At 46.2% G+C, this 17,038-nt stretch overlaps 1 protein-coding gene across 2 annotated transcripts in view; it reads right to left on the bottom strand.

Annotated features, from left to right (window-relative positions):
* LOC144825012 (nicotinamide N-methyltransferase-like) overlaps positions 1–11,874 on the bottom strand; it is a 231,243-nt gene extending 219,369 nt beyond the window's left edge. For both annotated transcript variants that reach the window (XM_078683925.1, XM_078683927.1), the window contains exon 1: positions 11,679–11,874. In XM_078683925.1, coding sequence (XP_078540051.1) covers positions 11,679–11,826 — 148 coding nt within the window. In that variant the 5' untranslated portion in view covers positions 11,827–11,874. The remainder of the gene's footprint in view (positions 1–11,678) is intronic.
* Positions 11,875–17,038: the final 5,164 nt, after the last annotated feature.

The raw sequence follows: 17,038 nt of genomic DNA, 5'->3' as shown, positions 1-17,038 counted from the left end.
AAGGATGTTCCGACTCCTTTGCCATGGACTGAAGAGTGTCAAAAAGGTTTTTCTGAATTACGTGATGCGTTGTGTTCGGCTCCTGTGTTAGGTACTCCTGATTACAGTAAGCCGTTTACACTGTACGTTCACGAGAGGGATGGTTGTGCGTTGAGTGTTCTGGCGCAACAATTTGGTGACAAACAGCGTCCCTGCGCATATTTTTCTTCGACCTTAGACCCAGTAGCTAGAGCTTTGCCGAGTTGTTTAAGAGCAACAGCGGCAGCTGCGGCGTCCATTCGACAGTCCGCAGGTCTGGTCATGGATAATATGCTCACGGTGATGGTTCCGCATGCAGTTGACACTCTCTTGAACCGAACGAAAACTCAACATTTGACGAGCGCAAGGTTGTCTGGGTATGAGCTGACATTACTGGCTAGTCATATACGGATAAAAAGGTGTAATGTGTTGAATCCAGCAACATTATTGCCGATCAACACGGAGTCAAGTGATGTAGCATCACATGACTGTTATCTAAGAACTGAGGAAGAAACGAAGGGTCGTATCGACCTAAAAGATACTCCATTGGTAGATCCCGATGGTACTTTGTATGTTGACGGTTCCTGTTCTAAGTTACCGAATGGTGATGTGACGACTGCGTATGCTGTAGTGACGTTGAGTACGATTGTGGAAACTGCGAGATTGAGTCAGAACTCGGCCCAGACAGCTGAGTTGGTCGCCTTGACAAGAGCGTGTGTGTTGTCCAGAGGAAAGCGGGTGAATGTGTTTACAGACAGTCAGTATGCTTTTGGTGTGGCACACAGTTTTGGGCGATTGTGGAAAGAAAGAGGATTCTTAACGTCGCATGGCACGAAGATTCAGCATGGACAGCTTGTGAATGACCTTTTAGGTGCACTCACATTGCCTAAGCAGGTGGCCATAATTAAATGTAGTGCGCATCGAAAAGTGACGGATGATGTTGGTCGTGGTAATGCGTTTGCAGACGAAACTGCTAAAGAGACAGCTAGAGATCTGACAAATCGAATGTACGTTGCGAATTCAGTAAGATGGCCAGCAGAAACTAGCATGTGTGAGGACACAGTGGAGAGTGTGAAGGAAATACAGAATGAGGCCACTGAAATGGAAAAGACTAAGTGGAAAGAAAGCACTGGAAAGTTAGACGAGAATGGATGTTGGGTTGACTTGTCAGAGAAACAGGGATGGATGTTACCGGATGCATATGTGCTTGCTGTTGTTACAATGGCCCATGGCACAGCACATATTAGCTCGAAGGGCATATGCAAGTTATTGTCTCCTGTATGGAAGAATGATGGGATTACTAAATGTGCAGAGAGAGTGGTTAAGAATTGCATGGTATGTTTGATGCATAATCCCGGTAAGGGCACCCCCACTCCACCTGGTCATTTTGCCCCTCCTACATGTCCCTTCGAAGTTATCCAATTGGACTTCATCCATATGGAGAGATGCAACAATTTGAAGTATGTGTTGGTCGTAGTATGCGCATTCTCCAGGTGGATTGAAGCTTACCCTCTTAAGGATAATACTGCTCTATCCACAGCTAAAATTCTGCTCAAAGAGTATTTCCCCAGGTACGGCATGCCTCGGATTGTATGGTCGGACAAAGGAAGTGAGTTTGTGGGAAGTGTGATGAAGAGTGTGTGTCGTGGTTTAGGAATATCCCAAAAATTTCATAGTGCTAATCATCCTCAGTCAGCAGGTTTGGTGGAAGGATATAATGGCACCCTGAAATTGAAGCTTGCTAAAATCCAGGCAACGACTGGTTTATCATGGCCCGACGCTTTGCCTCTAGCTCTCTTATCGACCAGGGCTACTGTACACTCTCGAGTAGGGCTTAGCCCATATGAGATTGTGTTCGGCCGTCCTGCGAACATTTGGGGGGTTCCAAGGCCTAAGGAATTGAACAGACTTGAATATCCGATGTTAATCGATTATCTATATGATCTGACTGCTAAATTGAGTTTGATTCCTCAACAGGTCTTTGAGGCTCTGCCGTCACAAACAGAGGGTCCTGGTCATCGGCTCCAACCAGGGGACTGGGTCCTCACCCGTAATTTCGGACGAAAACGTCACCTTGAGCCGAGATTTGTGGGACCCTTCCAGGTGCTACTGGCCACGAGGACGGCGGTTCGGCTGGAGGGACGGAAACAGTGGGTGCATGCCACCCACACCAAGAAGGTTCCGCTTCCTCTGCCGGCAGACACATGGATGCGTAAAGGTTTTTCCTCATCTGAAACTGACGTTCCCCAACGCTTTGTCCCATTTAGCGAAGCTCAGACCATAGGGAACACTTCAGTGTTATCTGACACCCCTGTTGATTCCCCTCAAACAATTTCCCTTCCTTCAACATTGGGAAATACAAGTACTGAACAATTGCCTGGACCATCGAACACTTGTTCGCCATCCAATCCACTGTTTGAAGATCAGACTCAACCCGGGAGAAGTCGATACTTTCTTCGACCGCGCGTTAAGGACAAATAAAAGAGTTCTGTTTTTTATTCCCTTTTTGAAATTTACAGTACCCCTTACCGTTGTCATGAACATTGTGGACATTTTATATTGTGTTTACCTTTTCTTTTCATGCAGCTAAGAGACTATTATTGAATTGATTCTAATTCATTTAACCTATCATCTGGGTTGGCCGTAGGGCCGTGCGGGTACTTCCTTCTGTTTAGCAGCTATCGACACTAGGTCGGTTTCTTTTGTCGATTTCTGGGAACTCCTGGGAATTGGCAATCGCTACTCAGAACGAAGTACGTCAAGAACGTTGCGGACGGTTGTTAGAGGATGGAGTTCTCCAAGCTGTCGAAGCTAGAGGAAAAGGCGGCGCAAAGATCTAAATTGTACAGCACATTTCGAACAAAATGGTTTTTATTACAGGTTTTTATGTTGTTCCTAACTGTTTCTATGCTACTGGTGGGTGGAGTATATTTTGGTTTTCAATCATTACTGCCTTCTGCCTTACCTACCTCTCCTTCTCACGATCTAAATTTCGTCTCTACTGTTTCTCCACATTCTTTTCACCTACTGCCCCAACATGAGCAAGTCAGACGTGCGGAATTTAGAAACAATTCCTTTGTGCAACTTTTGCATCAGCATCAGTTGGTGGTAAATACTACGAATTGTTGGGTGTGTGGGCTAATGCCACATACCATGGACAGGGGTATCCCATATTTGGTTCTTCCGTACAGCCCCCAAGGGTCAGCTCGGGCATTCCAAATCATGTTCCGTAGTGCACTAGATTCCTACCCCCATCGAGAGCCACGCTCAGCAAGCTTTGGTCCTGGCCCGTACCATAAGTCTCTGGCGATAGCGACCTGATCTAGATAGAGACATTTTTGATGCTTCGCTCATCCCAGAGGAGGAAGTGCAGGCCTATAAGTACCTTAGTGAGGCTGAGTATAGTATATCAGTAGGTGATAGGCAGCTTAAAAGCTCATCTCCGATCTGGATTGTACCTCACCTAGGCCACTTTTGTCTGCAAGGTCGTGGCCGAAATCCAAGAGCCCAGCTTGGGAAGAGTGCTTGTGTGGATACTTACGTTCTACCGATGCTCTTTTCCCCTGTCTTTCTGACTGCCAAGGGTACCTATTTTGTATGTTATGACCGAGCATATACGTGGTTACCTCATGACTTCTCAGGTACCTGCTATATTGCAAATCTCTTGCCCCCGACTTTCACTGTTGCTGCCGACTATCACAAAACCAGAGTTGTGAGAGGTGTCATTAGTAAAGAGGATACTTCCGGTCAAGAAGCAGGAGACTTCTTCAAGGGTTTTCTACCGTTTTGGGGCCCTATGGTCAATAGCAGAAACCTGAGACAGTTAACTCGTGTAGTAGAGTCAACCGCTAACATAACTGCAAGCGCCCTTGGTAATCTGACAGCAGAGCTTCAAGCGGATAGGCTTATGACGTTACAGAACCGTATGGTTCTAGACATTGTTCTAGCAGATAGAGGTGGTGTGTGCAAGGTCATCCATTCGAGCTGCTGTATATTCATACCGGATAACGCTCCAACGGTTTATCAAGCCATCTCCAAGTTGCACAAAATCTCGTAGTCCATACACGTGGACGAGGGAGATTGGACGCTTCTAGGATGGTTCTGGGGTCTAATGTCGACTTGGGGTTGGAAGATTCTGATGGTTATAGGGGTTGTTGTGACGTTTCTGTTCACGTGTTGTCTTTGCGTACAGTGTGGTCCTGCCTTATGTGGCCTTTGTGCTACAACGTGTATAAGAAGGCCATCTGTTACCAAAGAGACATTGATGGATAGAATTATGTTCCAACAACATCTGAATGATCTAATGAGAATCGAGATTGACTCCGACTTCGACTAGTTCTTGCCTACATGAGGGCAAAAGGAGCGTCTGAGGTTCCGTGAAAATCGTCACGACGTTTTGGGCATCGCCGAATATGGACGAGTGTGGTATCTATGAACCGTAAATGACGAGTTTAGTAAGTGTACGCGGTATCGCCATGCTACTCAGAAGAATTCATCTCATTTACAGGTTTTTACCAATGAGCCCTCGGGTTCCATTTTAGATACGGCATCCATTTTGTTTCTTGCCCTCACGTAGTCAGCGAACAGGCAACTGCCCGCATCGTGACCCTCTGCTCCCAAGCTTTACGGTGGAAGTATATTCCTTTCATGCGTCTTTTATGAGTAGGGGGGGGACACTGCTAAAGCAGTTGCCTCCGCCCGGAGGTGATCCTGGCGTGCCGGTCTATTGTTTCAGCCTTGCACGTGCTGGGATCAAGCCCTTTTAAGCCACGATTACGCATCCAATATTATCCTCACACTCTCTCCTCCCTGTTGTCTGATTTTCCCTGCAGCTGTTCTTGTCTCTTTCTCTTGCTTATTTACAACTCAAGTGGAATGTACCTAATGGTGGGAAGATGTGCTTTTACAGTTGGAACTGGTGATGTTAATGTAATTATGTTCCGGAGCTCTGAATACATGAAAGCGATCCTTTGAATTTTACTGTGGGAACTGAGCTGTAACCTTTTGCTTACATATTGTGCAATGACAAGATCTTGTATAAAAGAGAGCGACACACAAATGCAATTCGAAGCAGACTCTTGGAACCTACACTCTGTTGTACTTCTCATGACTTTTGCATCCCTGCAGTAATAAACACTGATCTTTGACGCCGAAGGAAGTCTCCCGTGTCTCTGTCTTTAGTGCGCCAGAACAGGTATCCCACGAAGGTTTTAGGTGTTGTTCCCTGGCACCGCTGGGCATTAAATAGCCCAGTCCTTCAACAGTGTGGGACCCGCGTGGGTGTGCCCTGGCCAAGCCCGTCAGAGCCCAGAGGAGACTTTGGCTGGGCCATCCCTCTAACATTGGGACTGTAGATCTTGGCTACACAGTTTACAGGTTCTGTGGTGTTATTGCATTGCTTGACTATTAATACCTGTGTCTGTGTTGTTGTTTATTCCTGTCTTTACTATGAGCAAACACAATGGAGTAGCGGGTACCTTTGACGCTTTCATTGTCAGGGCCGAATCAATGCTCAGCCACTCGATAGAGCTGACAGAGAAGCGACTCTCTTTAGAACCACTAATTCTGTAGACGCGCTCTTCATTGGGTACCATTACTCTGGGTGGTGCCCCTCAAACCTGTTTGTCCCCAACCTCGCAAGGCCAGCTTCAGTCTTCTCCCGTACCGGACCTGGAAGCATCTTCTACGGTCACATTAAACGGGGCAAGTATTTCCACTAGGTTACGGATTCCTAAACCACCTAGTGAGGATAAGCCGAGAGAGCCACCAGGAAAGCGAAGGAGCATTACGGGCACCCAAAAACCAATACAGCAAAAATTGCCTCGGCAGACTAATACTAACATGTTACAAACTAGTTCTATCAGCATGCAGACCGATGCTGTTCCTCCTGTACCAATATGCAATGCTTTTCGGGATGTTGGAAATGCTGCCCCTGATATTGTTGGGGAGAATATTCTGGATATTGCTCTTGCATGTATCAAAGAACTAATTGACAATAGCTTTTCCTCACTCTTGGGCCGCTTAGAACACCTGGAGAGTGCCATGAATAAAATGATTAACCAAATAGAGACTGCTCAGTTCACTGCCAGTGTTGCGGAGGGTTCAGGTCTAGATGGGCCACATAAAATAGCCAGAGTCCCTTTAGAAAATTTGTTGGACAAGGTCACAGTTATTGAGAATCTATTAAGAAGAGGTCAGGGAGCAGGTTTTAACAACCCCTTGAATAATCCCCAAAGATTGCATTGGATGATGGTGAGGTAGCTCCTCTTTCCCAGATTGATTCCCTGCAAACTTCAGATAAAGCACCAGCAGGATACAAGAGCATTTTCCACACAACCGTAATTTTGCCGCAGCCTATATTAAGTACAGAGATAATCAACCAGGGAATGCCATGGGGGAAGCTAACTTTGAAAATAGGGTCCCTGAGTATACCAGTCACAAATATGACTGCAGAGCCACGATTGGTATGCCTAAACCTGATTCTCAGATTTCTGATATTTATCAAAGGGGGGACTGCCCTTTGAGACAGCTCCCCAGTCAGACATCTGCTGTGGCTCTTTCTGTTAATCAACCGCATAGGAATATCCTGGGTCTACCTCCAGAATGTTGTCCCTATGTTGCTATACTCACTAAGGTCCCTTCACTTCAGGACAATTTTCACAAATCTGCAGGCAAGCTAAAAAATAAGGTTTGTCACTAGCTAGCCCCCTTGTCTGTGTACAATAACTCACGTTACACAGACATCCTGATGGTGAGAAGAGTAGGATGCGTAGGTCCCCTATGCAAGACCATTGATGGAGATTGTGTTGTTATAAACTGTTGAAGCCCGGATCTTGCGAGGTCTATAATTAGGAGAGGGAACAATACTCCCAGAGTGGGTCCAGCTCATGGGATAAGCATAATGTCTCATCCACATGAGAAAGGTACAACTCCCTATTGAAATTAGCAATAGATACGAGGCGCTGTCAGTTATGGACAAACTAGACTGACTAGAGCCCTGCAAAGATCCCCCGTGATACCTCAGGGTCTCATTCATGCTGGCATGCCTTCGGAGGTGCATATAGTCTCCCACCCCAATGATCCAGAGATTCATACCACAGTTAGTCCATCTGACAGTAGGGTAATCAGCAAAACCACAACAAGGGTCAGCCCTGTAGCAAGTCAGACATGGAAGGGAGGATCCCTACTGACCAACAGTTATACATTCTCTCATGGAACGTTGCAGGGCTTTGTTCCAAACTCAATGACCCTGAGTGGGGTACACTTGTGGATAACTGTAATTTGTGTTTATTTCATGAAACCTGGGCTATTGAACCAATCTATAGGGTGGGTTTCACCTCTTTTAGCATAGAAGCAAAACAGTCATCATCTAGCAGACCTGCAGAAGGTATGCTGATTTGGGCTAAAACAACACTCGCCTGTAAAATAAAGCGCCTAGATATAGACTCCCAGGAAATTCTGGCCATTGACATGACTTCCTCAAAGGGGGTATCCATGTTAGGACATTTATAATGACTGACTGACTGACTGATTGTGCTTGTAAAGTGCACTAATGCCGAGGCGTCTTGGCGCTGTTTTAGAGTGGAACAACGACTATGCCTATATTCTGTTGGCTTTAAGGAAAGAGCAAGGTTTTAATTTCCTTCCTAAATGCATATCTATTGGACAGGCTTCTGATATGCAGTGGAAGTGTGTTCCAGAGTTTTGACGCCAGGAATGAAAAATGCTTTCCTCCACAACGTGCTCTTTTTATCTTTGGAACTTGTACAAGACCGAGAGATGACGATCCTAGAGTCCGAGGAGGGACGTAATGCAAGAAGAGATCCTGCACCTCTTTCGCACCCTCTCCGAAAAGGGCCTTATGGACTAAACAGAGTGACCTAAATTCTATCCGTCTGCACACTGGGAGCCAATGAAGATTTTTTATAGCTGCAGAGGTAGGATGGTATCTTGGCAGCCCAAGCAGTACTCTAGTTATAATACGTTCAAAAGCCCACACAAACCCTTAGACGCCATGACAATGTTAATTACTTTACTTGAAACCGACAATAACGAATGCCCCCTCATGATATCCGGAGATTTTAATACTACACATGAGCCGGTGGATTATATGCAGGATCTAGTTCAGAAGGCAGAAGAAGATAGAGGTATCTAAAGGCTCCAAATTCCAACACTTAAAAGATCTACCTGTGTAGCGCAGCAAGTCTTATCGTTCACTCTAGCTCAGAGGGTGCAGGGATGTAATGGGAGGACCCTCTCAGACCCTATTGCAGGCCACACATTTAAGATGGGGAGCTTGATGAGTAGAATTGATTACATCTTGGTCGATCTCAATCTCTAGCCACAAGTAAGTGATATGGCCATTATCAACCAAAATGACAGTGACCACAACACCCTACTGTTAAGCTTTTTGGGGTTTGCGGTTCTAAAGCCTCAGCAAAATCTAATTAGGGCTTCGGTAGTAACAACTAACAACAATAGCAGAATCAAGTGGGCTAATTTAATTGCTGATGGTAAGCTTTTACCAGAAGTTTACAAAGAGGTGGTGCAGTTTTTTGTGAAGACATCCAATGCAAATGATGATGCTATCCTAGCCAGCTACCAAGATCTCTCGGAAAATATCTTGCCCTATTTTAGGAGCCAGTGTCACTTCCTTGAAAGCGTTTTAACGCTGCCTGGTACAATAAGGAATGGTGGAATTCAAGAGCTGAACTCATAGAGGCAGTAAAGGAGGTGATGAGGCCCAAGGTACATAATAAAAGGAAGTCATATAACAGTATTCAAAGGGAAGCTAAACGTATTTGGTAAACAGAGAGTTGGCGTATCCTAGTTGAGGCATCCAGGCTAAAGGATTGCCAGCTATTCTGGCATATTTTCTCTAAGGTGGTTATTCACCAGGTTGATGAAAACGATTTCCACTTACAGCCACATATCTAGGAAGAATACTTCAAGGCACTTTACTCTGAGGAGGACGGTGCGGACGAAGGTGGAGCAGGGAAGGAACCTAGGGTTTGCAACAATGTGTTTGCTTGCAACGAGGAAGAGAGTTTTTCCTTGTGGAAGTTAAAAATGCAATTACTTCCCTCCCAACTGGCAAAGCCCCAGAGTTAGATAGACTGCCTGGACATCTGTATAAATCAGAAACCAATATCTGGGGCTCTTTGCTTCACTCAGTTTTTAATACCATCAGCTGTGGAGGTGTGATCCCAGCCACATGGAAGGGAGCTGAAATATTTAAAAAAAAAGAGGACCCTGCCAACTATAGGCCTATCAGCCTAATAGATGTTTCCCCAAAAAACTTTGGAAAACGAATTCTAACATGCATCCAAAACTGGGCTGAGGACAATAACATATTCTCACACTTGCAGACGGTGTTCAGAGCTGCTACCAGCACTTTGGATCAAGTGTTTCGTTTTTTAATGCTCATTTGGAAAGAGGTGAAACTCAAGAAAGGCCACCTTTGTGTAGTATTTGTCGACCTCAAAACTGCTTTTGACTCCATCGATCGCACTAGACTCTGGTCTACCCTGAGAGATATAGGCCTTCCCCTTGCCCTACTTCACCTTCTAATGAGGTTACAATACGATAATTATGCCAGATTCAGATGGAGTCAAGATGGAAGGTTGTCTCGAAATATTTTAGTTGAGAAAGGAGTGCCCCAGGGGTGCATGCTGGCCCCAAATATGTTGACCCTATTTATGAACAAGCTGATAAATGAGTTGTACAATTGTGGAGGTAGCCCACCGTAATTGGGAGGCAAGCAAATTCCTTCACTTTTATTTGCCGATGATTCATTTCTCATATCTAAAACACCAATGGGCAGCCAGAAGGTTTTAACTAAATTCTCTATTGCTTGCAAATCTTGGGGTTTGAAAATTAATTGTATAAAAGCTAAGTAAGTGCATGGTTTTCAACCCCTATAAAACTGCCAAGGGGAAAGTGCTGTTGGAAGTCCAATCATTAGAGCTGATCGATGCATTTGACTACATAGGCATTAGTATTAGTGATAACCTGGCATGGTCCCCTCAAATTTTCAAAAGTGCTCTGACACTCCAACATGAAGATTGTGCATTAGTGACAAGAGCCAAATGTTTAACGTGTTTCCCTATTTCGCCCTTGTTAGAAATACATAGGGCAAAAGGCTTGGGAGCAGCACTCTACGGGGCAGAACTCTGGATCTCGAGGATTTCAAAGAACTAGAAGTTGCTGAAAAAAATTTCTAAGAGCTCTTCTAAATATTCCAAAGAACACACCCCTATTGCCACTTCAACTCGACCTTGGGCTAAAATCGATCTCCCACTGTGCTGTTCTGAGGGTGCTTTTGTTCTGGGTGAGACTCTGGACAATCAACCCCAAAGTACTCGTAAAAGATGCTGTAGAAGAATTACTATCTCTCCAAAAGAAATCAGGTCTTCTGCCCTGGTTTGGGAAAGTTAAGGGGTGGCTCTATAAAATATGGTTGAATATCTTGTGGGACAATCAACGTTCCATGACAAAAAAAATGATTCCCAAGTTGAAAATATTGTACTGGAATTGTATTACTTCTGATTGCACTTAATCTAGGTCACTAGGCACTTTATCTATACATTTTTTAAAAGTCTAAAGTTGTTTTAGATTTGAAACATATATGGACGATGTAGAACACTGCAGGCATGTGCACTTTATATACAGTTCAGATTCGGCAGTCTGACGTTAAACGCTATTAGAAGCAGTTGGACAAACTCAACCATCACTCCTATGTTGCCGTCCTGTAACTCAGCTGTTGAAACCACTGAACATTATTTTATTTTTTTTGTCCTGTATATGCTACTCTGAGGAAAAAATGGATGGTTCCGGCATGCGGGATGCTATCACTTTCCTGTTCCTCAGAAGCCTTGCGTGTGTTTAGCTCTGACACAATCAAATGGCTTGTTTTCACTTTATCCAGATATCTTTTATATGCTTGGTGGTTGAGGTCCAAGGCGGCCAAACGATCCATTCTCACTGAAGTAGGGGGAAACTCTAGTGAGGGCCCTGACCCAAGTGTAGTGTTGTAAGCTAAATTTTTAGTTTTCATTGGCACATAATTGATTCCATATTTTTAAATTCTTTTATTCTATTTTATTTCTTGAAAAAGTGATACTTCCTGTTATACCTTTGATACTGTGCCTGATGTTATGCTCCTAGCGATGAATTTTTGTAATGAGATTTTTATTTAATATGTGTTAGGTTTTATGATGTGTGTATGATCATGCCATTGATCAAATAAATAAAATAAAATAAACAGATACATAGATATAAACATATATGCATGACTATAAACAACTATAGTAATAACAGAAGGGCAAATTACTCTTGTGCAACAATATTTCGGAGCCACATTTCTTTTTGAATGTCACTCATTGCAGAACTTTTAGGAACAAAATATACTAAACCGTGAAAATAGGTTTAGTATAGAGGCTCAACATCAAAAATATTTTAAAGGATTTTTGTTCTGCAAAAAAAGCTTTTTTAGTAGAAGGGTTTATCCCAAAAATATAGTTTTGTGGGTTTGACATCAGATATTCATTAACACAATTAAGTAGCATTTTTATTTTCTTCACTACTGAATAATCAGGTTCTTGTTATATCATGAGCTCATTGAGCATTAGCAATAAAAGTGAGAAAAGCTCTGCACGTACCGGATCTGAACCACCTGTCAAATATCTCTCCGCGCTCGGTGAATGCATCTTGCTTGAAGTCAGAGTCTGACCCGAAATATGTTGAAAGACCGAGGTCGTGATCATAATAGTTCTCATAGAGCTGTTTGTAGCTTAGCCCTGAGGACATTTCGCCGATGTCAATGGCTTTTTATGATTTCCGGTCGAACTCACAACTACTTGCTGCAAAGTGAAGTTGCTCTAGTGGAATGTTTTAGGGGTTTATATATCGTACGCTCCCAGCATTTAAATCTTTAGATTACTTTCATGTCTGTGTACTTTTGGTATTATGTGAGTCACCCTCCTTGACTGTTGACAGGAACTGTTGCTGGCATCGCTTATGCTTGAATTCCAAGGCTATGTCAATGTCTACTGGCGTCAGTATAATGACACTCATTTTCTGTTGTTGGCCTTTAGTTTACTGCTTACTTACAGGAGCTCTGTTTGAGACGCTGTAAGGCGCTATGGGGTTTACAGAGTATGGGAGGGCCTAACATAGCGTCTTCTTCATTGTGGTTCTGCGTCAGGCCTTCATGTCATTTTCATAAAATAAAAAAAATGTATTCCTAATTTTTGCAACATGAGCAGGACTGCACTGTAAAACAAAAGCAGCCCCTGCAAAAATGTTAAAATCAGCCCTGCTCCCTCAGTCCTTGCTCCCTCCTTCTCTTTCATCTCTTTCTCCTGAAGTCCACTCCCTCAACTGCTGTAACTAGCTAGGGAAGCTGGATTAAGTGGAAGATGCAACAGCAGCTGTCCCCTTGCCTTAACAACTGGCCTCCAAAGACTTCGGCCCACCGGACAAAATGCCCAGTGATAAAATGAGGTAATGCGAGCCTGAACAGGGGTATTATATGTATGTATTGCTCTGATTACTTCCAGATAATTTTCATTACTGCCTCTCCTCCTCACTCACCACAGTCGTTCCTCACTGAGAAAACCATTCACTACAATTGATCCCCTTACTCTTAAAATCATTTTCAATGTCAAGTGAGTCAAGGAACCCACCCACAAAACACACACCTGCCAAAGGTACTTCCTGTTCTTCTTCAACTAAGCCCTTAGTTAGAGACTGAGGAAGAAAACAGGGCTGGGGGAGGTTTATTAATACTGAGACGAGTAAGGAAGAATTGCACTAATAAAGATTTGTGGTTCGTATTCAGAGCATTATCTCTTCTTCCCCTTCCTCATTCCAGTCCTGCATAGCTGAGTTATGTTAAAGCTAAGACTTGTCTTTATCAGTCAAGAAGGAGCACATTAAAATATATTCTAGTAGAGCAGGAAATAATTGTATTCATCATTCAACACCTACTCCAAGAAACTGTTGCACGTTTAGATCAGACTCCATAATTCTTTGAAAACACAGAAAAGAAAACAATATGTACTTAGGCTGAAATGGATCCCAAAATAACCTTTGTTCCAAAACCTAATCAAGCTCAGAACACTGCACTATCTTCAATCTATAAATAATTATAAATATAGACAGAGAAGTCAATGTAGTGGCCTGATAGATATCTCTGATAGATACACCAGTCCTTTCAGCACAACAAGCTGGTAGAACATGCCTTGATTATTCCAGGAATCTCTTTTCCGCTGTCCTGTTACGCTGTGGATATAACAGCTCTAATCCATCTTACTAAGGTAGAAGAGGAAGATTATTAACACTTTTTTCTGGCAATTAGCTAACAAACAAAGAATCTGAGGCTCTATGCTCTGCTGCTCACTTGTGGTAGCTAGTTAGAGCTCGAACCACATCATGGAGATGAATTAAGGGATACTTCCCAGACTCATCTTTCAACCAATCATGACCAATGTCCTGATGGGTTTTTATCTTATGTCTATATTGGCAATGCCACAAAGGAACCACTAATTGATGATGAAAGACTGATTATCTTTTATTTAAAACATTAAAAACGTTATTGTCCGTCATACATGATTAATCGATTTACACACCATTAAAAAACATACATCTTTGATCTATGTCAAATATTACTTAGACAACAAATCCAGTTCTAAAAAAAGAGAAAAGTAAGAAAATGTGCCAAAATTAAGTGCAAAATAGTGCAATACATAGGTACTTCTTTAAAAAAAAGTCTATAGATCATATCAATATAAAAAATATAAGAACAATGAAATAAAAGTGTTTTCCAAGTGGAAGATAAAAGAGAAAACAAGAGAGAAAATCAACAAATATGACAATGCACTTATTAGTGGTTTGTGAACTAATCCAAATCAGGGAGTACGATGCCAGACCTCCGGGTAGGTCGCTTTCCCACCGCTGCAGCTAGCTCCACCTGTGCCTTTCTCCTGCTGAACCTCTGGTTCCTGCCGCCCTGCCCTCCCCGCTCGTAGTCTCACCTGGGAGACCTGTCCTTGATTGCCTGATTGCCTGCCATTCCTCTTGATTGTTCTGCGCCCCATGTGCCCCCGTGTGACTGATGCCCTCCTTATTTTTTGTACCCCTGTGTGTGTGCGCTTCGTTTCCTTACACTTCCGTCGCTGCCCTCCCGTTTCTTTCCCGCCGCTGACTCCCGTGCGGCCCCGTCCCCCCGCGCGCCCATTGGCCGTCGTGACCTCCCGCCTCCCAGCTGACCCCTCCTCCCCTTCTACCCTCTTATGGCGGCCGCTGCGCGGTAGAGACAGCGACCTTTGACCCTCCGGGTAGGTCGCTTCCCCACCGCTGCAGCTAGCTTCACCTGTGCCTGTCTCCTGCTGAACCTCTGGTTCCTGCCGCCTTGCCTTCCCCGCTCGTGGTCTCACCTGGGAGACCTGCCCTTGATTGCCTGCCATTCCTCTTGATTGTTCTGCGCCCGTGTTCCCCCGTGTGACTGCGTGCCCTCCTTATTTTTTGTACCCCTGTGTGTGTGCGCTTCGTTTCCTTACACTTCCGTTGCTGCCCTCTCGTTTCTTTCCCGCCGCTGACTCCCATGCGGCCCCTCCCCCCTGCGCGCCCATTGGCCGTCGTGACCTCCCGCCTCCCGCCTCCCAGCTGACCCCTCCTCCCCTTCTACCCTCTTATGGCAGCCGCTGGGCGGTAGAGACAGCGACCCTTAACCCACCGGGTAGGTCACTTCCCTACCGCTGCAGCTAGCTCCACCTGTGCCTGTCTCCTGCTGAACCTCTGGTTCCTGCCGCCTTGCCTTCCCCGCTCGTGGTCTCACCTGGGAGACCTGCCCTTGATTGCCTAATTGCCTGCCATTCCTCTTGATTGTTCTGCGCCCCATGTGCCCCCGTGTGACTGCGTGCCCTCCTTATTTTTTGTACCCCTGAGTGTGTGCGCTTCGTTTCCTTACACTTCAGTCGCTGCCCTCCCGTTTCTTTCACACCGCTGACTCCCGTGCGGCCCCGCCCCCGTGCGCCCATTGGCCGTCGTGACCTCCCGCCTCCCAGCTGACCCCTCCTCCCCTTCTACCCTCTAACGGCGGCTGTTGCGCCGTCGCGCATCCGACGCACGCAGCGTGCGCGTCTTAGGTGCGCCTAAGGCAAGCCCGTCCGCACATGGACCGCGCCCAGCACCAGAACCCCTGGCCCCAGCCGATGCCAGGGCACCCGACAGAGGAATGACACCGCCACCCTCACCGCACTCAACACCGGACAACCTGCCGCCTGCCACCGAGCCACCCCGAGGCGCACCCACGGACCCTTCACCTGCCAAGCCTGCAAATTCACCTGCCTCCAAGCATGCACCCCGCTCACCGAACACAGCAAGACAACAACAACCACCTCAAGTGCATCCTGCTCAACACCCGCTCCGTCCACAAACACAACGTCGAACTCTGGGAACTCCTTGATACCACAGCACCAGACGTCGCCTTCATCACGGAAACCTGGATGAACGCCTCCTCGGCCCCCGACATCGCCATAGCCATCCCAGACGACTACAAGATCACCCGGAAGGACCGCGTCAACCAAACTGGAGGAGGAATCGCCATCATCTACAGGAACACCATCAGCGTCACAACCAACGCCGAAGACACACTCACCGCCTGCCGAACACCTACACTTCCAGATCCACACCGACCCCCAGACCACCCTCCGAGGAACACTCATCTACAGACCCCTGGGCCCCCGTACACAATTCAGCGAAACCACCGCCGACTTCATCAGCCCGCACGCCCTAGCCTCACCAGAGTACATCCTCCTAGTGGACCTGAACTTCCACCTGGAGAAAAACAAGACAACACCACCACCACCCTGCTCGACAACCTCGGACTCAAGCAACTGGTGGACACGCCCACCCACCTCGCCGGCCACACACTCGACCCCATCTTCTCCGCCAGCAACCACGTCACCTTCAGCCACTCCACCGGACTACACTGGACCGGCCATAGCCGCATCCACTTCACCTTCAAGAAGACCACCTCCCACCACCAGACGCTATAGATCCCCCGCAGATGCTGGAGCAAAGTCACCGCAGACCAACTGACCACATCACTGAGCCAGAACCCACCTGTCAACACCCCCAACGACGCAGCAAACAATTTCGCACAGTGGATCACCAACTGCGCCGATGACCTCGCTCCTCTGAAGAAACCCCCAGGCAAGACTAGCAACAGAAAAACCGCATGGTTCACAGACGCCCTCAAAATCGCAAAAAAATCATGCCGAACCCTCGAAAAAGCCTGGCGCAACAAACGGACAGCAGAAAACATGACAGCCCTTAAGAGCACCACCCGCGAATACCACCAGATGATCCGCACCACCAAAAGGACATCGTTCAAAGGGCGCTTGGACAACAACGCCCACAACAGCAAGGAACTCTTCAGCATTGTCAAAGAGCTCTCCAACCCCAGCGCCAGCAACAACGACATCACACCGTTGCAAGACCTCTGCAACTCCCTCGCCACATTCTTCCACCGCAAGATAGCAGATATACACAACAGCTTCGGACCCCAGACTCCGCCTCCAGCCACCAAACCAACGACCCCCACCACCAGCCTCAGCGCATGGACCCTCATCAACACTGAAGACACCACCCGCGTCATGAACACCATCCACTCCGGCTCCCCCTCCGACCCATGCCCTCATCATATCTTCAACAAAGCCGACACCATAATCGCACACCACCTCCGGAACGTCATTAACAGCTCCTTCACGTCAGCCACCTTCCCGGGAAGCTGTAAACACACAGAAATCAACGCCCTTCTGAAGAAACCAACAGCGGACCCCAACGACCTCAAGAACCTCCGCCCCATCTCTCTTCTCCCCTTCCCGGCTAAAGTCATCGAGAAGACCGTCAATAAACAGCTGACTGCATTCCTCGAAGAAAACAACTCGCTCGACCCATCCCAGTCCAGATTTCGAGCCAACCACAGCACCGAGACCGACCTCATCGCAGCCAC

Source organism: Lissotriton helveticus, chromosome 3_1 (genome assembly GCF_964261635.1).
Source record: "Lissotriton helveticus chromosome 3_1, aLisHel1.1, whole genome shotgun sequence".
Taxonomy (NCBI): Eukaryota; Metazoa; Chordata; class Amphibia; order Caudata; family Salamandridae; genus Lissotriton; species Lissotriton helveticus.
Note: the sequence above shows the minus strand (reverse complement) of the source record. Positions and strands in the feature narration are given on the sequence as shown.